Source organism: Taudactylus pleione, unplaced genomic scaffold (assembly GCF_031769625.1).
Source record: "Taudactylus pleione unplaced genomic scaffold, aTauple2 ptg000573l, whole genome shotgun sequence".
Classification (NCBI taxonomy): Eukaryota; Metazoa; Chordata; class Amphibia; order Anura; family Myobatrachidae; genus Taudactylus; species Taudactylus pleione.
In genome coordinates, this window is record NW_028284975.1 from 2,891,692 (window position 1) to 2,917,325 (window position 25,634).

Below are 25,634 nucleotides of genomic sequence, written 5' to 3' on the forward strand. Positions count from 1 at the left end.
CCCTGCATGTGCACCTGTCATTATCGATGCTAATATATTCAAGATAAGGCAGATCTATGAACGGTCAGTGGCACTGCTCGTTTCGATAGCTGCAGATATCAATTTCGACAGCTGCAGCTGTCGTTGCCACATGCGTTAAAAATTCAATTAGGCGCAGGTGCCGCTGTGGGGTTTCTGACCTGCACACACGCAAAGTGCCAGTCAGAAGCCGAAAGAGGGAGAGTGCACTTCGGCAACCAGGTAATTTAACACACTCCCTTTTTGGCAAACCATCTGTTAATACAAGCAGGCAGTGACTGCACCCGCTTCCCCGCAATAAAGGTGAAGGCATTTACTGCATGATAGGTGCCAGATTAATACATCTCCCCCAGAGTTTGGTAACCAGTGCACTAAGCAAAACCATCTGCTTCAAACCTCTCCCATCTGATATAGAATTACAAGGGACAGAATAATTGTCTATTGATGATATCTATGAAAGCAGGTGAAGTTAAAAACTGTAGTATGTTATTCCAAAAATCATTTAAGGGACCTATATATCAAGGGTTATTTTCAGAAAATTATGTAGAAACTGCAGTTTCTGCACACGTTTATGAATGGTTGCTATGTACGAATAGCTTAATGCAGGAGATTTCACAAAAATATACCGCAAAAGGCTAATTACCGTTGCAGACCACAGTAAGCATTATTATCAATCGGGACTATGGTCTGACCGATATGTACCAAACTTTGGACCCGTTGGTTTACGCCATCCTCAAATGGTGTAAAACCGCTTTATGCCTATATCTCTCTCCCTCAGCCTCCATCCAGCTCCGGAAACTGACACTGTGCGAATGAGCAGTCTCAGTTTCCCAGGAAGAGCGTTTAAAAAGTGTGAAAGACTCCTCCGTTGTGCCGGACATGTAACTGGCAGGGACAGCTTTATTGCTACGGTTGTCTCTGCAAGTTATAATTAGTACATAGCCAGGAAACTTTAAATAAAAATGAAAAGGTCTGTCTCGATATGGACTGTTATTAATCACGGAACTTCCGCAATTATTAATACATATGCCCCTAATGCTGTGTACACACCCGAGCGAAGGGGCAGATGATCCACCAAATTGGTAAGTGGTATGCACATACGATAATGTGTTTACACATTTACCAACGCGCTGCCCACAAGAATCGGAAGTGACGTCATTGTCAGCGGTCCCTGGGCCAGCATATGGGTTGGTCGGCTGATCAGCAATACAGACAGCCAGATGTACCGATATATCTGCAAGATATATCGGACTCGGCAGTGCTGCATAGAGACCAGATATGTCTGTGAACGACGTTGTTCACAGATATATCTTCTGTACACAACCGCCGGCTGATTGAACAACATATTGCATAGTGAGTACTGTAGACTGCACAACTGTTCACCAATAATGTGTAGATTATTAATTACTAAATTGTCTAAACTATAACTATATAAGACTAAAAAATTACTGCTTGTTTATAGTTTAGACAGTTTATTGTTAGTAACTCTAGAAAGACGCCTTTTAACTTGCAACTTTCCACATGGCGATATAGGATATTGTTAACCAAGTACATATTGTAGTGTCTATATTGTAATTGGATACAGTAGCATTCCAGCAATCACATTGGCAGACTTCTGAAGACAAATTAGCACAAACACAGTCACAAAGACAACAAAGCATTAACACAAAATTGTTTGTTAAATTCTGAAACTATTTTTGTAGGGAAACAAAAATAACACAAGGAAGGAAATCAGTTCTCCAGGATTTCAATTGCAGCAAAATAGACAGCTGCAAAGTATAGAGCTTAAATACTTGCTGCCATAGTGACTATTTCTTTAAATATAAGTAGTTGACTACTGCTGTCTTGACATGTTAATTGTATGTACAAGGAATACACAGGTTAATACAAGCAAATAAAAATGGACCCAAAGCACAACAACAAAGTTACAAAGCTTTAAAAATTCAGATGCTCATGGCCTGTCACTCACTCTGCGATGGATTTCAATGTGCGTGCGTAATCGCAGTGCGGTTGCAGCACACGTGCATACGCATGCACAGTGCTGAACAATTGGGCGGTCTGCGTACGTAGTTGCAATTGCGTACGCTGCTGAATCAGGCCGGAGTGTTATCTCTACGTATCTAGGTTACAGAGTAGAATGCATCAGGCTAAAGTGTAAACTCACAAGCCATCAACTCTGCAAGTCCAAATGACATAATACCTGTTTTCTGTGCATAAATAAGATGGTCTTCTTATGAAAATCCAGAGGCAAACACAAAGACAGATGAAATTTGAAAGGTGAGAAAGAAAAAGGAAAGCGTGAAACATTTACTAAAGTGAAAAGACTTAAAGAGTCTGTAAAATAAAAGAATAAATAATGGTAAGCAAGAAAGAAAATAAAAATCTGAAATTGAACAAAACCAAGCAGAAATGGTGAGTGGATTAGGTTTTGCAAGGCATTTTGGTTGCAATTAGTGAGCTATCGCCAACAAGTGAAGGAGTTATGATCTATAAAGGATATGGTTTCAGTTTGTAATCTATGATAGCTATTTAACAACTGGTACATGCTAGTACATGGTCCACAGCAAAAGCCTGTCCTGTATTAATTTGGCCATTAAAGCATGCATTGTAAAAACTGAGCAGTTTCATTAAACATACTGAAAGACAATGCAAATGTAAAAGGACACTTGCTAACCAGAAGAGCATCCAAACTTATGTACATGCCAGAGTTTTATTTTTATTTCCTTTAACCGGAATTGTGCATTAAAATGTGTCGAAATTTGTCATGTTTGGAGAGTAAATGAAACATTCAATGTTAAAAGGAGATATTTTTCTTAATTTCTATATGTTTTGATTCAAATTGTAAATGTCATGGGCTAAAATGTATTTTCCATAAGATAAGTTTAATTTTAAAGTACCCTTTGAGTGCCTTATTTTCTAAATACTATATATATGTATATATAATATAGATAATACTTATATACAATTGTTTTTCACTAGCTCCACCCACAGTTTTTTCTGAAAATATATACAACTTTGGGTGTCACATGACACGCTGACATCATCCAGGTGTGCTGAGAGCTGTGCTGGAATGCAGCAATCAGCTTCCTTCACGTTTTATAGTGCAGGGGATAAAAGGTCACCGTTTATGGTATATTTGTTTACTGAAGACGGTAAATAAATACCAATACTTTGGATGGTAATCCTGCTTGGAGAATTATGTTTTTCTGTGATTTAATTATCACACCTACTTCTATGGATTACTGGATTTGCTGATCGTGTGTTGCGTGTATGGATGTATCTATGTGTATACATGTGTGTGAATATATATACATGACTAGGGGAAGGCGGGGCTATTCACTAAATGACTAGGGGAAGGCGGGGCAATTTACTAAACTTTTCTTAGTAAATTACAGCAACAGCTTATCTAATCACCATGATTAGCTCTTTTTCGCTCTACCTTTTAATTCTCTCAAAACAAGGGTGTATTTATCAAGCATTTTACCATAAAATTACTAGGAAACTGCATTTTCTGCATAATTTTATGAATTGTTGCTATGTACTAATAACACATTGCAGGATATTTCACAGACATCTCCTGTAGAAAGCTAATTAGCACAGAAGACCACAGTCCCTATTATCAATTGGGACTACGGTCTGACCCTTACGTAGGTTTATGCCATCCGCAGATTCAGGGTTGGTGCAAGGTTTTCGGCACCCTAGGCAAAACTTCAGCCTGCAGCCCCCAACCACCACCAATACCCATTTCCCAGCCAAAAGTGTGGAGGCAGCGTCTTATAAGTTCCACAGCTGCCACTGGTATTAAGCCCAACTTAATTTTGTGATAGGCAGTGGTGCCCAACCCAGATCACGGCACCCTAGGTACCAGCCAAATGGTAGAGCCGGTTCTTCTCAGATGACATAAACCACTTTAATTCTATGAAGGTATTCCTCACAGAAGAGGGATTGTACAATCCCTCTTTCCATAGCCTCCTCTCGGCTCCAGAATTTGACACTGAGCGCATGCGCAGTGTCAGATTCACCCGGAGGAGTCTTTCACAAAAGTGAAAGACTTCTCAAATATGCAAGGAAAGTAACTCGCAAGGACAGCGGTTACCGATGTCCCTGCGAGTTACAGTTAGTACATAGAGCTATATTTGAAGTTTTACAAATTAAAATATATTACAATTTATGCATACCTCACAACTGTTCCGATTTTGGAGGAATAGTCTTGATTTGTGGATCTCAAAAGTGAGAGGCATTTCTACCAAAGGTGGATGTTTTGGTGTGGATCGAGAACAGAATGTAGTTGTCCTGAATTTGCATTTCTAAATGTTGGAAAGTATGATTTCATGCAGTGTAATTCCCTTATATAACATTAAAGGGATTATTGTAGTTAGATATTATTTTTTTCAGGCAATTTGATTACTACAAGGAGTAATTAAATTTTCTTACAAGTATATATTTGCAATGTGAATCAAATACAATTTGCCTAGTTGTAAAAAGTAATAAAATGAGGACGGCATTACTACTCCCTTGTAGTTACTGTTGCTAGGTAATAAACATGCTGCATGTCATACTATGGAAACAACACTTTTACTCTCATACTCGGTAGTGTTAGTGATTAGTGTAATTATAGTAAATGCCTTTTAAACTTGCACGTGATGGAATATTTAAAAAAAAATGATATATAATATAATATAATCTACCCCTGAGGAAGCCATAAAGTGGCGAAACACGTTGGGTTGGCTTTACTTAAACCTCCTCCAGCCAGAACCTTGCTCATTTGATGCTGTTTGTTTGACCAGAACTCTACAAAACAAGCTAAGAACCTTTTCTTATTGTTTTTTACGTACGTTGTTTCCAGTTGATTTGTGTGCAATAATAAATATTTGTGCTTGACAAAAACATATTGCACTATGGAAACTTTTTATGTTCTCTGAGGTCATATGCTGGTGTTAAGTGAAACAGAGGACATAGAATTTTTACCCTGGGATATCGTCCAAATGGGAATTAAAGACTTCTACGGATACACTTGACTATATTAAGATATCTGGTATGCATATTTCAAATATGTGTGCAGAAATAATACTTTTAATTACTACACTATTAGGCGCTCTCTCCATTATTCAAAATAGGTTTCTTGTAGTTCTACCTACCAGTGTTTTGATGAGCTGAGCAGACATCCACAGAAACCAGTGGAAAGTGTGTCTGTGTCATCAAGGGAATAAATGATCAACTGCACTACAATAAAATTCGACCACTTAACTTTCTATGACTGATGGCGCCTATAATCTAATCCCCCCTGTTCATACATATATATATATATATATATATATATATATATATATATATACCTATAAAATAAAAAAAATGCCCTTATTTTGCTCTATGATGTAGAAAAGTTGCTGCACCTCAAGTAGAACCCGTTAGTGGGAACAAACAAATCTAAGCAAACAAACAATACTTAGAGGGCGCAAATTGTTTAGGTGTTTTTAAATAACAATCAGTAGTATAGAAAAGAATTCAGATGTAATGTGATTCGAACTTGGTACTGATAGGATATCCAAAATTATCCTTATATACAGATGTCTTTCATAATAAGCCACTCTTCTCTTTAATGGACGTTGGACCAATTCCGGTAAAGTTGATAGTGGATTCCATAGGTTCCAAAACAAATTTCTAAAAAAGACCCGCTCACCAAAAGAACACCCAAGAAAATGGCCCTACGGCCCACTATTAGATATGGTAAACAATTATAATTTATAAAAAAAAAGCTGCCGGCAGAACAATTGAATCTCCCCCTTATGTACAAGTCTTTTATGTCAGATTGACAAAATAATTTAGTCAATCTGACATAAAAGACTTGTACATAAGGGGGAGATTCAATTGTTCTCCCGGCAGCTTTTTTTTTTAGACGCCCGACAGAGCAATTCAATTCTTGCCCTGTCGGGGTGCGAAAGCCGCCGGCGCCGGCATATCTGCACGCACTCAGGAGTGCACGAGCAGAAATGTTACAAACACCCTGGATAGGGGGCGCTAACCGCAGATAGTGCGCTCTAACCAGGGATTAAGACGGGTTTAGCCGTTTTAGATGGCTAAACCTCGTCTTTTAGGCGGCGAAGAGGGCAATAATTAATGAGCGCCCAGAACAATTGAATAGCAAACTGACCAAACTGACCCAAGGGTTGTGGATTTAAGTCATTGGTCAGAAGGGAGAAACCTGCCTATTTCAAAATTTCCCCTGTGAGGGAAAACAGCAGGATATATGTTGTCATCCTTCTCTGTTAAAACCAATGGAAAACTAATTATGTAAGCACTTTTAATGTACAAGTCTTTTATGTCAGATTGATAAAATAATTTGAATAAATATATTGTTTACCATATCTAATAGTGGGCCGTAGGGCCATTTTCTTGGGTGTTCTTTTGGTGAGCGGGTCTTTTTTAGAAATTTGTTTTGGAACCTATGGAATCCACTATCAACTTTACCGGAATTGGTCCAACTTCCATTGAAGAGAAGAGTGGCTTATTATGAAAGAAAACTGTATATAAGGATAATTTTGGATATCCTATCAGTACCAAGTTCAAATCACATTACATCTGAATTATATTCTATACTATTGATTGCTGTTATTAAAAAAAAAAAAATGTGTGCCCTCTAAGTATTGTTTATATATATATATTCTTTTTTAATTATTATATCATAGGGTAATATACTATATAGAATTACCGCATTTCTAAATAAATTTTTTTACATTTAATTTAATGTGATGAGTAGGGAACTAGTTGATAGACTATCTTCTATTATAGTATAGTATTTGGGTTTATAAAGGGAGACAGCTAAAGGACAGTATATATATACAATGGAGGAAGTCAGATGTCCATCAAAGTAACTGACTTATGTTTCAATTAATTTGCTTGTAAAATAGAAAAAAAGGTTGCTACCATGTTAGACATGAAATAAAACACAAAGGGCCACTGTGCTGAATAATGTCAACTGTTTACTATGCAGTCCTTTATTAAAGGTACTTCATCATCACTACACCCCAAGTTAGTTGCAATTTTTGCACTATGAGGACAGAGCCCAAACCATAGCCACTATTTCACCATAATCCTCTTTATACAGATGGACTGTGCACTATTTAGTGACACAGAAAAATCCTGTATCTTCACAATAACATAGAATATACATTAACAGTCACTATTTAATAAAAGAAAAATAGCAAATAGCACTACCTCAAATATTTATCCCAAAAACGTAACAAGTTAGCTCTCTTGATTATAGGCATACTAAATATGTATACTTTGTAATGACATTGTCAGAGCCAAAGGCTAATGTACTCATCATAGTTTTACACTCACTACATGCTTCCACTGATGTGGGTAAAATGTACCCATAAGCACAACTCCCAAGGATGGAAGCCCAGAGCATTAGCGTGTGGACTAGGAGGAACAGCTTGGGTAACTAGCACCGTTTATGCCCATCATTCTGTGTAACAGTCACAGATTTTTAGATCAGTGAATGATGCACATGCAAAATATTGTATACAATTGCTTTTTTTTTAAATTTGTTACATTTAGGGCTCAATTTTAGAACAAGCCATAATCCCTTTATCACTTGCTAAAGCGGTTATGAGCTCCAGGTCAGTATTTAGGAAACAGTGGTGGCTTAGCTTCCGGCTTCAGAGAAGAAGTTTCCACTGGGATTAAGTACAATGCGCAAGTGCAGACGACCGTTGATCATGTGCATTAGTCATGACCCTGTCGCCAGCAGCGATAGGCTGCTGGCAACTCAGCAAAGTGCACAGCAGAAGGGGCGGATGCCGTTGGACCTAGCCGGACAAATGATTTGTGTTAAATACCATCTCCATATTTGTTTATTGTTAAATGGAGCCCTTGGTGTCAGTAGTGATCATACCTAGACCTTCTCTATAATACCAGAGGACCCGGCACCTCAGCAATTGAGAGGGAATAAAATGAATAAATCATTAGATACCTGCCCACTGAATGGACCCTTTGGGTGGTTAAAAATTAGATACTACTGACTTTTTAAAATACAGCAATAGCATTTATTATTGTGTACACATTTAGGACCATATTCAAATAGAGTCGAAAAGTCAGAGGTCTGACTTTTCGCCACCGTCGCCGTTTTTCCTGTGGAAAACGTATCGGGCCTGTGCCCGCGTATTCCCGTATTTAATTAGGATTCGGCGAAAACAGGACCTGGCAGAAGGGGAAGCACTGTAGCGAAAAGTCCTGTTACTTTTTTGAGGAAGTCAGCATGTCACCCCCCCAAAAGATGTACTAACATGGGGGATCACTATGGGTACCCCCGTAAAGCCCTGCTAAAGGTATTTAGGGTTTTTAAGCGGTGTCGGCAGATGCATTAATGCGTCTTTAAAGAAGTGGTGAAGAATAGCATTTAGCAAAAATTTTTACAAAAAAAGAACTAGTCCCTTCAAATTTGGGGTACATGAAAATGGATGCAAGCATATTTTTAAGTCCCTAAAGTGAACTTTAAAAATTATTCAAAAATCCACCTGCCGCAACAACCGCATTCTAGAAGACACCTGTCGCATACATGGGGACCCCCCCTGAGGCTATTTCACTAGTTTTTAAGTTTGTTCCCCAACTTTTTTTTTTTTGCCCCAAAACTAAACCACTGTTTTTGGGGTGTCCTATGCTATTTTTTTTTTATTTTTTTGGACACAGATAACTTTAAGGGGACATTCCAAGGGTGCAGGATACGATTTTAAAGTCTGCACCCCAAAACCACAATTCTGCACTTTTTTTCGCCACCTATTCGATGGTGAAAACTTATCCCCATTTTTTGGTAAAGACTTTTCGCAGGTGCAAAAAGTCTTTGAAATTGAATATGGGGATAAGTGAAAATGGCAAAAATGATGTCATCAGAGATAAATTATCGCTGATAACGGACATTTTGCTTCTAATTGAATATAGCCCTTAGAGTTTGTTGTATTAATCACTACAGCACATTATAATAGAATTCCCCAGTAATTAATATATCCCCCTACCCTCATGATTATCTGTGACACTCCCTTGTCTCGGTCTTCTGACAGTCTGATACTATATAATGTGCAATATTTGAGCATATTAGATAATTTAAGATAGGCAGCAGAAATGCATGAATAAGCAGGTATGTTAACATGGAGACAAGGAGTACTGAGAGAGTAACAGCTATAGGATGAGTTTCAATTAAGCGTGGGGTACCAATACCATAATGATCTGGCAGGATGTTATGGTAATAAAACATTGTTTATATTTTTATATTTACTCAAACTCTTGTATTTACTTTAATCTGCCCTATAGTATCAGCTCACAGTTTTGATACAGAGTATGTGTAAATTAAAAACACATTTTTAGAGGGTGTTAAATGTGACTCAATTAAGTGTTTATGCTATGGTGTTGCGTCAATCTGTATTAATGTTGTAAAACATAACTGATAATATGGGAAAGTAATAGACAGTGGAAAATAAGGAATAACAATTTTGTAGACTTGTAAAGCTAACTCAAGCTGGGTACACACTATAATGACGGATTGGTCAGCAGACTGATCCGCTGTCAGAGTTAACAATTAGTAAATTCTATACACACCATCGGCCGCTCAATGTGTGTGGCCTTGCATCACAACTAGGCGGGTATTCAATTTTGCCTGCCCAATTGAGATGTCAGTGTTGGTGGTCACTAAAGCAAGTGTCACCCGTATACACAGCAAGATGCTCCAATATATATTTCAGAGCTACCGGCATCGGCTGTGCTGCAGGGCTGAACTGATATGTCTGTGAACTACGGCGTTCACAGACATATCTGTGCACTTGCGATATATCGTTCATCTGTCAAGCGAACAATATATCGACAAGTGTTTACCCAGCATCAGACTTTAGAAGTGACAGGTTTAGTAAAATAATGTAGCTATTTTAATTTAATTGTTGCAGTCATCTATTATACTAAACAAATAGGTCAAAGTGAAAACTATAAATACTGTAAATATTTACACTAAAGTGATATTGCAATTTGATTACCTGAAATGATACCAAATCTGGCAAAACTTTTAGCAAAATTATACTCTAGTGTTTTTGTAATGTTTTTGGTTATTGTAAAAAAAAAAAAACATAAAAAATCATACATCAAGTTCTCTTACTGATAAAATCATGCAAACGAATGTAAGTATAGCGCTAATTTTCACACATGCAAACCTTAACATGTAAAGATAGCATTTTATAGAAATAAGTAATATATATAGCACTTCATGAGGCAGAAAATAGACTATACTAGAAAATCCAAAATGTTCTTACCATCAGCATCTTCATCGGATACCAGTTCATCGTCGGAGCAGATGCTAAGCACATTTACAAGCATTTCCGTCACTGTGTAAAAAAAAAAAAAGGATAAAATAGGTACAAATTACTTTTTAAAAGTGAGGTTTATAGTAGATTTTCCCTCATTTATAAAAACACATTAAAGTGAAGTAATTCCTCAAACTCATTTCAAACAAATATTTGAGTTGCATAATCAAAATCTGAAATAGCCATGGTGTCTTCAGTTTATTGTTAAAGAACATTATATATCAATACGTACTATCGCTAAATTATATTTCAGCATTTAAAGAATAAAAAAAGTAAACATATTTAATCCATCCAGTGCGGCAAGTGACCTCCGTTAGAGCATCAATCTCATCCAATCTACCCCCCCCCCCCCCACACCAAACATAGCTGTTGTTGGCAGTCTTCTGTTTGTTATATGTACAAAATAGACTCAGTGGACTCGAGAAACAATAGTTGCGCATAGCAGAAAGTTTTGGGGTTAAATTTACTAAAGTGAGAGTTTTTAGAAGTGAGTTGTAAAAGTGATGTTGCCCATAGCAACCAATCAGATTCTAGCTATTATCTTCTAGGAGGTGCTAGTTAAATGTTAAGTAGAATCTGATTGGATGCTATGGGCAACATCACTTCTAAAACTCACTTCTAAAAACTCTCACTTTAGTAAATTTACCCCTTAGTCTTGCACTTCTGTGCCATGATTGTCGGTAAAGTGGACATTAAGGTAGGTATCTACTCTATGGAGAATCCTCCGTAACCTAGTAATAAATCTAGTCAGCTAATTCTTTAGAACAACGCCTTTCAAACGTTTTAATTTTTCTCCAAAATTATGTTTTAGCATTATTGATTGGTTAAATTACTCCAAACAAGGGAATATTCACTGGGGAATTAAATTAGACACAAAACTTTCCCGCCGGCTAATTGATTCATAAGGCAAATCCAATTAGCCCCAAAGACCTGGGACTTATCAGGGGCGTGGCCTAATCAGCGGCAGCAGTCTACCTCGTCCCATTGCAGTCCAGCAAACAGCAGTGTGTGCTGGGATGCTGACAGGAAGCCGGTACCATCGGGGAGAAGTGCTGACAAGTGCTGTATTTTCACGGCTGCAATTGCGAAAACACATTGATCTGGGAATTTGTCCCAGATCCTCTGTGTTTTTGGCCAAAACAGGGGAATTTTTACGGCGGTAAAAATAAAGTGTATTTGAATTGCCCGAAAAGAAAAAAAATTTCAGTAAAATCCAGTTTTTACCACACAAAAAAGTATCATGGTCAATTGAATCCCCTCTTAAGACGGCCTTGGTTTGTTTTTTGAGCAAAAGTGCAGCACAAGACTAGAGGTCTTGCAGCTCAAATAACATGCTGAAATCAAGAACTTTTATGAGGTGGGCATGGCCCCTTAAAGTGCATTCTTTCCACCCATTTCCTAATTTCAATGGTCTTACTTTGCAACATAAAATTTTTGAACTGAACTAATCGTTACCCTGGGGCTCCTACACTGTACTTTGCATAGAAGCTCTTCCTGTGCTTTTTATCCTCCATGTTATCTGTGAAACTGAAATCAAACTAACATAAAAATTAAGAGTTATGGTAGACTTACCTGTGTTAACTCTATTTCTTCAAAGTCCATAGGATCCACGGGGATACCATGGGGTGTGTGTGGTTGGAGAGATCAGAGCACCAAACAGTCAAAACTTTAGCTCCCAGGATGCACCATTCCTCCTCCACATATACCCCGCCCCCAGCCACAGGCAGATGGTTTTGTAAACAAGGTAGGAGCAGGAAAGAGGAGAAGGAAGAGCATTACACTCAAGAAACACTCTCCAAGTAGATGAAGGAATCAGTGATCAAGACAAAAAATACCCAATGAGGCCAGGTGCGTCAGAGTTGGCACCCTGTGGATCCTATGGACTTCGAAGAAATAGCGTTAACAAAGGTAAGTCTACCATAACTCTTAATTTCTTCTTCAGGGTCCATAGGGGATCCACAGGGATACCATGGGGATGTCCCATAGCAGTTTTCCCAAAGGGTGGGGACGCTCCTGTGCAGAAAGGAGAATCAGACGCCCAAAGGAAGCATCCTGAGAAACAAAAGTATCAAAGGCGTACAACCTGAGAAAGGTGTGGACGGAAGACCACGTGGCCTCCTTGCACAATTGTTCAGCTGAAGCACCACAAGGGTCCCACAGACCGAGTAGAATGTAGAAAGTATGTAGAAAGGAATTAGTATGATCCATGTAGATCCGAAGAGCATGAACCACATCCAAGGAGGCTTCAGCTGCAGAAAGATCCGAGGACTGGAGAGCCGAAACCACAATCTCTTCATTCAAATGGAACCGGGATACCACTTTAAGGAGGTACCCAGCCCTGGTATGGAGGACAGCTTTGTCCCGATGAAAGATCAAGAATGGGGAGCGACAGGAGAGCGCTGCCAAATCAGAAACCCTGCGGGCAGAGGAGATAACGAGGAGGAAGAGCGTCTTCACTGTCAGCCACTTGAGGGCTACTGAGCCCAGAGGTTCAAACTGAGGAGCCTGTAGAGCCCAGAGAACCAAGGACAAATTCCACAGAGCCAACGGAGGGACAAAAGGAGTTTGAAGGTGGAGAACACCCTGAAAGAACGTTCTAACATCAGACAGGGGAGCGATCCTACGCTGGATACAGATTGATAGTGCAGATATCTGAACTCTAAGGGAGGCCAGGTGGAGGCCGAGGTCTTTCCGAGACTGGGGAAAGGCAAGCACCCAGGATAACCTAAAAACTGTAAGGCCATAGCCTCTGGGGGAGCACTTTTGAAAGTAAAAGAGCCAAACTCTGTAACAGATGCGGGCTGAAGAAGACTTTCGCGCCCTGAGCATTGTCTGGACCACAGAGTGAGAGAAACCCTTGGCTCTTAAGAGGGATGACTCAAGAGCCAAGCCGTCAAAGACAGAGGAGGTAGGTCTGGGTACAGGCAAGAACCCTGTGCTAGGTGCTAGTAGACCCTGCCGTAGAGAAAGTGGAAAAGGAGGGTCTATGAAGAGACTCCGTAGGTCGATGGACCAATGTCCCCTGCGCCAGGCTGTGGCTATTAGTATCATTGTGCCACCTTCTTGCTTGAACTTTTGGAGAACCCGCGGAAAGAGGATGATTGGAGGAAAGAGGTATGTGAGACTGAAGTCCCACCTCACTGCCAGAGCATCCACGAAGGAGGCTGAGGGGTCTCTGGTTCTGGACCTGTACCTGGGGACCTTGTGGTTGTGACATGAGGCCATGAGGTCTACGTCTGGCAGGCCCCATTTGTCTACCAGGAGTTGAAAGACATCCAGGTGGAGAGCCCATTCTCCGGCGTGTATGTCTTGACTGCTTAGGAAGTCCGCTTCCCAGTTGAGGACTCCGGGGATGAACACTGCTGAGATTGCCAGAAGATGACATTCAGCCCAGACCAGGATGTGTGCTACTTCCCGCATGGCTGCCCGACTTCGCGTGCCTGCCTGATGGTTGAGGTTAGCTACGCAGTCGTGTTGTCGGACTGAATTTGGACCGGCCTGCCCCGGAGGAGATCTTGTGCCAGAGTGTGCGCTCTGTACAGTGCCTCATCCGCGAAGGTTGGCATCTGTAGTGAGAAGTTCCCAATTGGAATCCAGAAGGGGCGACCCTTGTCCAGATGGGACGTCTGTTGCATACATGAAAGGTAAAGTCGAACCTCCGGAGAGAAGATTATCGTCTGGGACCAGATCAGATGATACTGCCCGTTCCACCGGGAGAGAATCAGTTGTTGAAGGGGCCTGGAGTGGAACTGGGCATATTCCACCATATCGAAGGTTGATACCATGGAATGGATACCCATCGATTGTGGAGCAAGTTGCGCACAAGCAATCGCAGTGGAAAAATTTTGTCCACTGGCAGAAAGATCCTTTGTATTTGAGAATCCAGGAGTGGCCCCAGATGTACCATCCACTGTGTTGGAGATAGGGAGGACTTTTTCTAATTGATGAGCCAGTGGTGTGTCTGCAGGCAGTCCATGGTCAGCTGGAGATGGCGTTGTAACACAACCGGTGAATGTGCCAAGATTAAGAGGTTGTCTAGGTATGGCAGGATTCTGACTACCTGGCACCTAAGGTAGGCCGCCATAACTGCCATTATTTTGGTAAAGACCCGAGGGGATGTTGACAGACCAAAGGGCAGCACCCAAAACTGGTAATGTTGCTGCAGGACAGCAAACCGTATGAACCGTTGTTGGGTAGGAGTAATAGGCACATGCAGGTATGCATCCTGAATTTCCAGAGAAACCATGAAATCCCCAGGTTCCAATGCCAGGATAATTGATCATAGAGTTTCCATGCGGAACTAGGGCACTCAAATAAATCTGTTGAGGGATTTGATATTTAGAATATGTAGGCTGACTAGACCCATTTGGCTTCTGAATCCAAAATAGAGTGGAGTAAAAACCTGTTCCTCGCTTAGCCAAAGGAACCAGTATTATCACAACTGAACACAGCAGGGAGGGAATGGCTTCCTGGAGGGCCAGGGCCTTGATGGGGAACCTGTACAAAAAAAATAGCTGCAGAGGATGCCTCAGGAAGGTGAGGGCATAACCCTGAGAGACCACTTCTCAGTCCCAGGTGTCTGTTGTTGTTTCACACCAACAGTTAGAAAATTGAAGAAGCCGGCCTCCCACCCTGGGATCCCCCAGGAGGAGGCCCACCCTATCAGTCGGAGGGCTTGTCATCAGACTTGGAAGCTGGACGTCTGGCCGCCCAAGACTGCTTGGATCGTGGCTTGGTAGTCTTGTGAGAACTAGACTGCCTGGGATAGGACTGTCTTCTTGACCTTATCCTGGGGGTGAAAGGACTGAGGAGGACAGCCTAAGCTTAGGGGCAGCTGCTAATGGCAGAAAGGCAGATTTTGAGGCTGCCACGGTAGCCACGATTTTGTCTAACTCTGTGCTGCCCGTCTCCAGAGGGGGGTAAGGATTCAAGTGCCTCTTGGATCCCGTATCCGTCTTCTAAGACCGTAGCCAAAGGACCCAGCGGGCGACTACCAAGGTCGCAGATGCCCTAGCGGCAAGGAGTCCAGCATCCAACGCAGCTTATCCCAAATAAGAGGCCACTTTCTGAATATGGGAGATGTAGGCCAGTTGTTCCCTGGTAGCGTCTGTTGGCAGGCGCTCTTCCAGTGCCTCTGCCCATCCTTCTATAACCTTAGCCATCCAGGCTGCGACAATAGTGCCAGAAAGCGAGTATACTGACTTGAGACAAGTTTCCAGTTGGCATCCTTAAGGGAGGATGTACACGGTAAAGGCAGCATAGAGCTTCTGACTAAGCGTGCCACATGTGAATCAACAGTAGGAGGGACATCCCACTTAATACACTCACTAGTAGGGAGAGGATAAAAAGACGCTAGTCTTTTTGGAACCTGGAACCATTTGCCAGGAGTACCCCAAGCTTCCCCTAAGAGCTCAGTGAGCTGGTCTGATTGAGGGAATTCAGCCTTAACTATCTATTGATGTTTAAACATTGGGTTTTTGGCTTATGGGCCAGTTCATCATCCTCTATATTCAGGATTGATTTAATCGCCCTCACTAAAGAAGGGACATCCACTGTTGAATGACGATTCTCCTCGCCCGAGTGTGACCCGGAGAGAGAACCTTGTGCATCACCTACCTCCTCAGATGATGCGTTAGAATCCTAAAGAATGGTGGACTGAGAGGATGATACAGTCCGCCTATGTGCTTTGGTGGCTAACGGTCTGTCCACCTGAAACATTTACTGTTAAACAGCAGATGTTTGAGCCATATTCTGAACTGAGTGGGCATTAAGATCCATCCAAGTACGGTGCATAGGGAGTACCGACATAGTAGGCTTTTAATAGCTGTGGGTACTCCATGGTGGGAGGCAGCATAGGGGCTGATAAGCGGTCCACTAGCTGCTCAAAACCTGGGATAAGGAGGACACCCAAGGTGACTCCTGGACAAGGGGCTGGTACGGTGGGGGTGGTACATAACAAATAGCACACAGACCATCCTGCACGGATTCCTGAGGGGACAAGCCCGCTGAACAGGATCTGCAAGTAACCAGCATAGGGGCCGCAGGCTCCCGTTTACCCTTAGAAGACATAGTAATAACCAGCCAGCAGCACACAATCAGTGTATGGCTAGTAATGCAGTGTGACATCCTTCACAAATACAGGTAAATGTGTAGTAATAATGAACCCCTACAAACCTGGTAGTTGAGGGTTAAACAAGAGCAGCAGGGATAGATATAACTGAGAGAAAGTTTTCAGACAGTATATCACAACAGCAGAGCTAACAGAAGTCACATACAATGCATATAAATATACTCATAATGGGCACTGAATCAACTACTCAAGCCTCAAAGGGCTGGTAGGATTTGTGCACTGTATAACCTGGCTCCAGGGAGAGGTATACAGGAAAACTAGACCCAAATCTCATGAGTCCTGTAGCTTCAGAAAAGCCATGATTAATGGCTGCTGAGCATCTCATATAGGGAGGAGGGGCAGCACAGAGGTGGGAAACCTCTTGCAAGGAGTCGCGCTCTGGGCTGGGAGAGAGCTTGAGAGCTTACCTCCCCACTGCTGTATCAACCGCCGGGCGCCGCTGGCCTCATATGATCCCAGACGCCAGATGCGGATGACCCAAACGCCCCACTCCAGCATCCTCCGGCTGGTCTCCACAACCAGAGGTAAGGACTGCATAAATTGCCTTACCTGCCTTTCCATGTCAGCCCTGGGATCCAGTGGAGCGGATTGCCAAGCCCCGCTTGCACCCGCTGTAATCACCGGACAGCTCACCAGTGTTGCGGCACTGACGGGGGTAGATGGAACAGTAGCGCAGGCGCCCATCAGGACGCCACGCTGCTTGCTCTGAAAAAATTAAATAAACTCATAAAATAAAGCTTGGGGCTGCCGAAGCAGTCCCCCTTTATAAAGATGCGACCGGTCCTGCAGGCACCAAACGTAAAACTGCCTGTGGCTGGGAATATGTGGAGGAGGACCGGTGCATCCTTGGAGCTAAAGCTTTGACTGTTTGGTGCCTGGATCTCTCCAACCACACATACCCCATGGTATCTCTGTGGATCCCCTATGGATCCTGAAGAAGAAATATTAAATTAATTACACAAATAATATAATATATATCGGTATTTCTGAAATTCAACAAGTTGATTTTGCGCATTAAACCTAACAAATTATAATCAGGCAGTTATTAGCTTCTATTTGCTATTTTGGGCCACGTGCTGTAATGATTCCTTCCATTTCATGTTCCAATTGTGTATGACAAGCCCTCCTGTAAGAAGCTTCCTTATGGACTGAATACTGGTGCACTGGGAAATATTGACATAACTATTATGGGGAAGATGTATCAAACCTTAGAGAGAAATAACGTGGACAGAGAAGTACCAACCAATCATCTTCAATCATTTTTCAAACACACAGCCTGTAAAATGACAGTTAGCTGATTAGTTGGTACGTTTTATCTCGCCACTTTCGCTCTATATAAGGCTTGATACATCTCCCCCTATGATTCTCATGCCTCATTTAACTAGTCCCTAGGCAACTAAAAATTGCATTATCATTAAAACAGAAAATATTGTGAAATATAAAACACTAGTATTTTGGACACATAATTTGCCAGGTCGAAGAGTTCCCCCCATCTGTCTCCTCCTATTCATATATTCTCTTCTCTTCCTGTCCCTCTCCCCTTCTTACCCCAGCTGTGTACTGCAGTAACTAGCAGTATGATCGGTCATCTGAGTGCCCGGTATCTGGCAAGGCCTTTCCCCTGTATGGTGGAATATGAAGAGGCGTGTTCTTCCTCTGTATGTTGTCACGTACGTCCACCCATTGGCGGGGGGTTGCGCTCTGGCTCCCACTGCATACAGTATGTCAGAGACTTGACAGCCATTCATGATTACTTAATAGATCGTACTGTATACTGTTATAATGCTGAACATCAAGAGGGCATTAAATGACACTAAACTATAAACATACCTTTTTCCCCAACAAATGGCAAGGACCAGGTAAAGACATCCATGAAATTTGGAAGCCAGTATGGATGAGGGGAACAGTTGAACTGTCTGATGTTCATGACATTGTTTTCATACTTCAATACTGCAGCTATAACAAGGACAGAGAAACATCAGGCTGGTATAAAGTGCAACTTGAACTGATCATTTGTTAAATTGTCTAGAGATTGTGTAATTGTTTTTCAGGTCATGTTTCATAGCAAGGCCACTGCAATATGAGTAAAAAAAAGTAATTTGCTAAGGAGTGAGACTCCATGCTGGATACACCTAAAATGCTCGCCTGGTTTTCAAATGAAATGTGAACCTTGATGAAAACAGCTCCTGTGTAACATTTATTAAGGAGAATAATGACCTATTGGCACTCGAGTAGACTCAAAAGTTATTAAGATGACAATTTAAACACACTGTAAAAGCTTATTTTGCAACATTTACCCCCATTACATAGGCTACAGGTAATTTTAAATTTGAGTGTTAAAAATAAATCACTACATTTAGGAGTTGGTCTTTACTTTTCTGTATTTCCAATTTAAAAGGTGCAGTTTCCTAATACAGTAAGCCAACTTAAGTCAATGGTGTATAGAAATTATATATATAATATATATATATATATATATATATAAAGGGTGCAGGGTGTGTGGTATATATGGTCCCTGGGTTAAAGGAACCTCACACACCCTGCACCCAGAATAGACACCAGAGTGTGCCTACAGTGCTGCCCCTCCCTAATTAATCTGCGGGAGACACCATCGTCCAGGTGATATCTTCAGAAAGATGGTGCTGGCGTATTAGCCACCAATATCTTCTGCGCATGCTCCACTTCTTGAATGTCACATGGAAGATGGCACCGTCGGCAGATTCAAATATATATATATATATAAAATGCATGTATATGTAACTACCCAATGGCATAAGGGGTTAGGTATAAAGGAGAAGGGGTGGCTGAAGTGCCCAGAATGTCCAAAAAATCATACAGTAGTCAAGTCTACATGGGGTGGACAAAGTCAGTATGAGGCAGCCATGCCCCTAGCTCTGATTCAGAATTAAGCAACATTGGGAGGTATAACGATGTAATACTTAATCCCCTTTAACACTGGGGAGGATCAGGAAAGGACATTTTACCAAGTGTCATTCATAAAATAAGTGCACTCTACATTAAAATGTCAACATGTCAGTTCCTTGAGAAATTTTTAAGAAATCTACCTAACTGCATTAGAATTGCTTTTACAGATGTGTCTACATACATCTATCCTCCATGCGCTACAAGAGGTGCTACACAACGCGGGGGCTATGTGTGATTCGGTAGTGCCAAGTGTCTATTCCTGCAACTTTTTACCTTCAAATACGTCTTATTCTCACAGTGCTGTGAATAGTTAGCACAAGCAGCTTCTGATTAAAATGATATGCAGCATGCCTATGTTCTGTGTATGACTGCGGGTGTATCTGCATACGAAACGCTACGTTATAGTGTTATAGCTGCTGACACTGTAACGTAGCGTTTCGCAAGCAGATACACCCGCAGTTGCTCACAGAATATAGGCATGCCGCTGTGTGAATAAGACGCAGGTAAAAAGTCGCACGAAAAAGACGCTCAGCGCTGCTGAGTCACGTCACGGCATGGTGCGACTAGAAGGGCTGTTTAGCGTACAAGTAGGCTAGATGTATGAGGACACATCTGTACTTCGAAATGTGCATTTTCCTAATTAAACATGCCTGAACTAACCTCATTAATGAAGGTCAAGAAATAATCTATTCAAGACAACTTTTTATGCATGCAAATAACGGTCAGAAAGTCACTTCTGTTGAAATTAATGCGGTTTTTCACAAAATAACATAATAAAAATTATATTTTTAAATGGCTTTAAGCAATGTAGACTGCTCACCATGCAGTAGTAACTTTAAGTCTATTATAAGCAATAGGACTGACTAAATGTGGTACACTGCAGGAATAGCTAAGTGCAAATGAGACAGTAGCGCGCAAATATTAAATCTAGTCAAAATTATAAATGAACAGATAACTACAAGTTACACAAGAATAGTTATTAACCTGTTTTTTTAGAATACCAAGATATTCAACATTATTGTATAGAAGGTAAGATAACAATATTTCAACTATTATAAAAAATGGTTAATTAATAACAATAGCAATCAACTATTTTGAAACATCCTGTTTGTTGTAGTCCTGTAAAGCACATAATGAACAACTTTATAAAGACAAATATTCTGGGGCACATGTCACAGACTCTTACCTCCTATGTTGTAAACCATTCAATGCTTGTGCAACAAACACATTTGCTATTAGGCATTAAATAAACCCTAGAAACATAATACAGTAGAAACCGGTCCCAATCTCAAATGTGTAAGAAAAAATAAATTGCTAAAACACACTCACAAAAGCATACTACATTGCCAAGTTATGAAGAAAGCACCAGTCAGTGTCAACAGGCCATTCACAAACAGCCAATCACAAGCAGATCGCTAGTACAGGGGAACAGCATCATCTGTTAGCACCCGCTATGATCACTTGTAAAAAAATAAGGCTTTGCAAGACATATAGGTTAATTTTTACTAGGGATGAGCGGGTTCCGATTTTCAAAATCCGAACCCCACCCGATCCGAGCCGGGAACTGAGTCCGGCTCGCGTTTTCCCACCATACTCGTTTAAAAGAACGAGGCAAAACATCATCATCCTGGTGTAGGATTCTCGCGAGACCCAGACTTTGCACATTTCGCGCACCCCGCCCCGCCATCTTCACTCCAGTCCTGGAGAGTGTAGTGAGAGGATGTGTAGTGCAGCGCCTGTGGGAAAGTGGCTCTGCTGTATCAACCTGCTCTGCTGTATCAGTCCAGTCCAGTGGTGCTGTGCTGCTGTATCAGTCTGGGCTGGGGGTGACGTGCTCTGCTGTATCAGTCTGGGCTGGGGGTGACGTGCTCTGCTGTATCAGTCCAGTCCAGTCCAGTCAAGTGGTGCTGTCCTTTGCTGTATATTCAGTCCAAATAATTTTTACAGGGGCTGCCCTGTGTGGTGTAGGGGTATGCTGCCCTGTGTGGTGTAAGCTGTCCTTCACCCAAATAATTTTTACAGGGGCTGCGCTGTGTGGTGTAAGCTGTCCTTCACCCAAATAATTTTTACAGGGGCTGCGCTGTGTGGTGTAAGCTGCTCTTCATCCAAATAATTTTTACAGGGGCTGCCCTGTGTGGTGTAAGCTGCCCTGCATCTGGATTGGTTTTGCCAAAACCAAAACCTGGATGGGTGGTCTTGGCAAAACCAATCCAGATGCAGAACACGAAGAAAGATCCAGATCCAAAACACAAAAAGTGGCCGGTGCACACCCCTAATTTTTACTGCTATGTATTCGCAACTGCGCAAACATACCTCATATGCCCTATGTTACAAACACCCTGTTCCTCCCAACCAACTGCAGTCAAGTTTATGTGGCAGGATAAGACAAATCTGCATGGACGCATAAGCAAGTTGCTCACTTTTCTGGGCACTTTTCTCACATTTTGCAACTCTCCCTGGTGTAGTATTCACTCTGCAATAGCCTTTTGTAGGAGCTCCCCAAAGACTACAGTATGACAATGTCACTGTGCATCTTTATTTTCAGTAACTAGTTTAATTACATTTATTTCAGTCATACAAATACTCCTTGACATGTTTGTTGTGTGCTTGTGAATAATAAAATGGAAAAGACTAAAGGGTTTCATTTAAAAGGTCCAGAGATTTCGAAACTGGCAGGATTTCAAAGTTTGTTGTTAAATTTAAAGCGGCAATCGGCTACCAGCCTATAACTGATTGTTGCTTTAAATTTAGCACCAAATTTGCCGAAATCCCGCCGATTCCATAGCCTCGGAACATTTTACATAACACCCTAATATTGCCATATACATTTTTAAACTAATACATCAACTAAATACTAACACATTAATAAAATTAAAATAAAGTATTTCACATATAATGATAATAGTTCTTTAAAGTCCTATTTCTGATGGGCTTCTGTGTCTTCATTAATACATTTCATTTCATTAATATGTAATACATAAACTTCATATTTTCTGACCGCAATACATGTTATTTATAACAAAAAGAAAAAGGAAATAATGAAAAACCAAAAGGAAGTCTTACCTTTATTATTGTATACATCTAGGTAATTTGGTGCTGAAAATATTGTGATTAGGGAGGGGAAGCCTGTTGTTTGGCTTTTCCTATACATACGATACCTGTAACATAAATAACAGGTTATAAGCCCATAGTTATCTTTTTAGCTAGACAGTTCCCCAAGGGAGGGAACATCTTTGGGAGAATCTCCATGGAAGCAAGTCAGTTGATTCTTATAAATATTATTATTATATAATTCAGGTTTAAATGACAGAGAATGTGTAGCCCCTTCCAAAAGTGAGAATATGGAGACTTGGATACAAAAATACCTTTCTTTAATATGGATAATGTCTCAGTCAATGTAATTGTGGATTCTTGCTGTCGCAGGTTTATTAATAATGTTAGCAACTTTAGGTGGGGCAGTATGTCAACATTGTATGAATGTCAACATTTAGCATGTCGACATGGTCAAAATGTCGCCAATGGATGTGTCAGCATTCACAATGTCAACATGGTTATTATGTTGACATTGTGAATGTTGACAGTTATAATGCCGACATTACAAGTTTAGGGTTAGGTTTAGGCTGCGGTTAGGTTTAGGGCAGGGAAAGATTTACAATGAGGTGGAAGGTGCTACAACTCCAGGCCTCCACATAAAAATAGGCCCATCATCATGGCAGCATGATGATGACCAGCTGCCTAGCTGTCCACACAGTTGGCCATAAATCATAAGTATTAAAATTGCATATCTAGTTTAACAGGCCCTGAATAGAGCTACTGTTATAACACTAGAAAAATGTGCATGTCAACATTCTGACCATGTTGACATTTTGTTGTTGACATAACATAGCACACCCCGTATGCATTATGCAGAGTTGTAGCATAATAATTTTTAACCCCTTTTATCTAAAACTTGTATGCCTAATGTTGGGCATACACTATACAATTATTGGGGCATTCCGTCCAAAGCAGCGGATCACCCCGATAATTCTACTTTATCTGTGGGCGAACGATGGTAAAATATCGATCAGCCCGGCTGTGACTGGCATATAGTTTTTCATTAGTTTTAGCAGCCACATTTATTTTGTTGATAATGTAATAAAACACTTAACATTATTTGTAAAGTATTAAATTATGCACAATATGTGTTAACAAATAATGTGCTTTGTTTACCGATTTCTTAACTAATAATAAGCATAATTTAGTACTTTAAGGACCCCTTTATTTGCATTTGCAGCCCATTAGAAACTAGTTGGGTACGGGATTCCAGCGCTCAGAATTCGGATGCTGGCATCCCAATAGGGTTGAAATACCGACAATGGCCGGTAAGTACCCAACCCCTCCCCCTAAACCAAACCCTCCCTTCAGACACTCTAAACCCAACACCCCCCCCTATTGCCTAACCCTAACCCTCCCCCTAGCCCCACTAACCGTCAGGATGCCGAAGCAGGGATTCTGATAGGTGTCGGCACTCTAAGCGTCGGCATCCTGACTGTTGGGATATTGACCGTATCCCATAGAAACCTAAAGAGGATGCAGCTGCAGTCATAAATGGAGGGACTGTAACAGATATCTGCTACAGAGCCTTACATTTGCGTTATAATTAGTACTTGCGTGTAACTCCAGAAAATTGTTATTATCAGGGAATAACTACAAATATTTAATGTTAAATAGGCCCTTGTTAACCATTCATATAAGTAAGGGCCTGATTCAGAGATGGACGCAATAGCATAGTAGTTGCATCTTTAGATGCAGCTACTGTGCTAAAATATGCTAATGATGCCAGAGGCGTCTTGTGTAAACAGTCGCCTGCTACATGCCTGTATGATCGGGTCACTTCTGTGAACACTGGTCATCTGAGTAAACCATGGGTTTCTCAGGCTAGCCAGGCTGTGCAGTGTTCCAGGGCCAGTAAATCTGCATCGGAAGAAGCAGACCCTGGCCTTGGAAGAACATGCCTCCTTTTTTGGGAATGAAGCCCAGCATTGCACTTTCCCCACCGCCCGAAGCCTGTCAATCAAAAAATGTCAGAAAATTGGTCTGTCGGTCTGACGGATATTTTTATCTGACAGTATATGCCCAGCATAATAAAGCTCCTAATCATTACATTTGCAGATTTGGAAATTATTCAGTCATACCAAACAACAGACCCTAAAGAACTGCATTGTGACCAGCCGATGAATATGATGCGGAGGTGTTCAACAGTAAACTGACTTACGCATCCTGAGAAATTGGACTCTGATCCAAATCCCTCCATGCTCCCTCCAGTTAATACCATAATAAACTTTAGCAAATATATTTTGCATGTTACACAGTAAATGATACATTTGAGAAAATTAACTCACCCAGCATCTTGGGCTTCATGAGCTCGAAGTATAGATAACAAGTTATTGTGCTGAAGGAATTCACAGACAGCTGGATAGCTGTTAAGAGAAAACAAGAGTGTTCATTAGGAAGCGGCATATTTTATCTTAATACCAACTTAATTAACTTCACTGAAATATTTTTTTTTAATTTCAGCTGAAAACTGTGAAATGACTCCACCATTTAACAAGTAAAAATAATCTCATTGAAACCACATCTATTTGAGCTGTATTAGAAAATAACTTTAATGCAAAAGCTTGGACCATTATTTCTAAACATAAAAGTCCAAGAAATTGTTTTGCTCCTTAATGATTCATAAAAATGTTTTTGTTTCATTGCACCAATAATCCTAAAGGTAAGGTTTCACACGTTTTTTTTTTTTTTTATTCATATTCCCAAACTGAAAAATGTTATTAACTTTTCAGTTGCAGTTTGGTAGAAAAGCACCCTATAATAAAATGTATTTCTCTTGACCTGGGCAGGGCTGCCATCAGGAACGTGGGGCCCAGGATTAACAAAATAGACTCAAACCCCCCCCCCCCTTTGCCACCCAGGGGTGTGTCAGCTAGAGAGGTGTCTCTTCCCTACCCTCATTTTCTACTTATTTTATTTATTATTCATTAATTGTTTTTATTTGTTTTAGAATTTGACACTTTGGCGCTACATTTACAGATGTTCCCTCGGACTGTGCTGTAACTCTGCGGCCCCACAAGAACTGGTCTCCTGTAATTGTGATATTACTGACCTAACATTTGTGGGATTCAACCAAAAACAGAATACAGCAATAGTCTTACCCACATAGCTGAACAGTGGTC

At 40.9% G+C, this 25,634-nt stretch overlaps 1 protein-coding gene across 6 annotated transcripts in view; it reads right to left on the bottom strand.

The window, feature by feature from the left end:
- PPP3CA (protein phosphatase 3 catalytic subunit alpha) overlaps positions 1-25,634 on the bottom strand; it is a 246,615-nt gene that overhangs the window by 35,663 nt on the left and 185,318 nt on the right. For 3 of the 6 annotated variants that reach the window (XM_088453221.1, XM_088453224.1, XM_088453226.1), the window contains exons 7-11: positions 24,801-24,878; positions 22,483-22,577; positions 18,325-18,450; positions 10,314-10,385; positions 2,219-2,248 (exon numbers count right to left, since the gene is read on the bottom strand). In XM_088453221.1, the coding sequence (XP_088309347.1) occupies positions 2,219-2,248; positions 10,314-10,385; positions 18,325-18,450; positions 22,483-22,577; positions 24,801-24,878 (401 nt within the window). The remainder of the gene's footprint in view (positions 1-2,218; positions 2,249-10,313; positions 10,386-18,324; positions 18,451-22,482; positions 22,578-24,800; positions 24,879-25,634) is intronic. The other 3 variants (XM_088453225.1, XM_088453223.1, XM_088453222.1) reach the window with 2 other exon arrangements.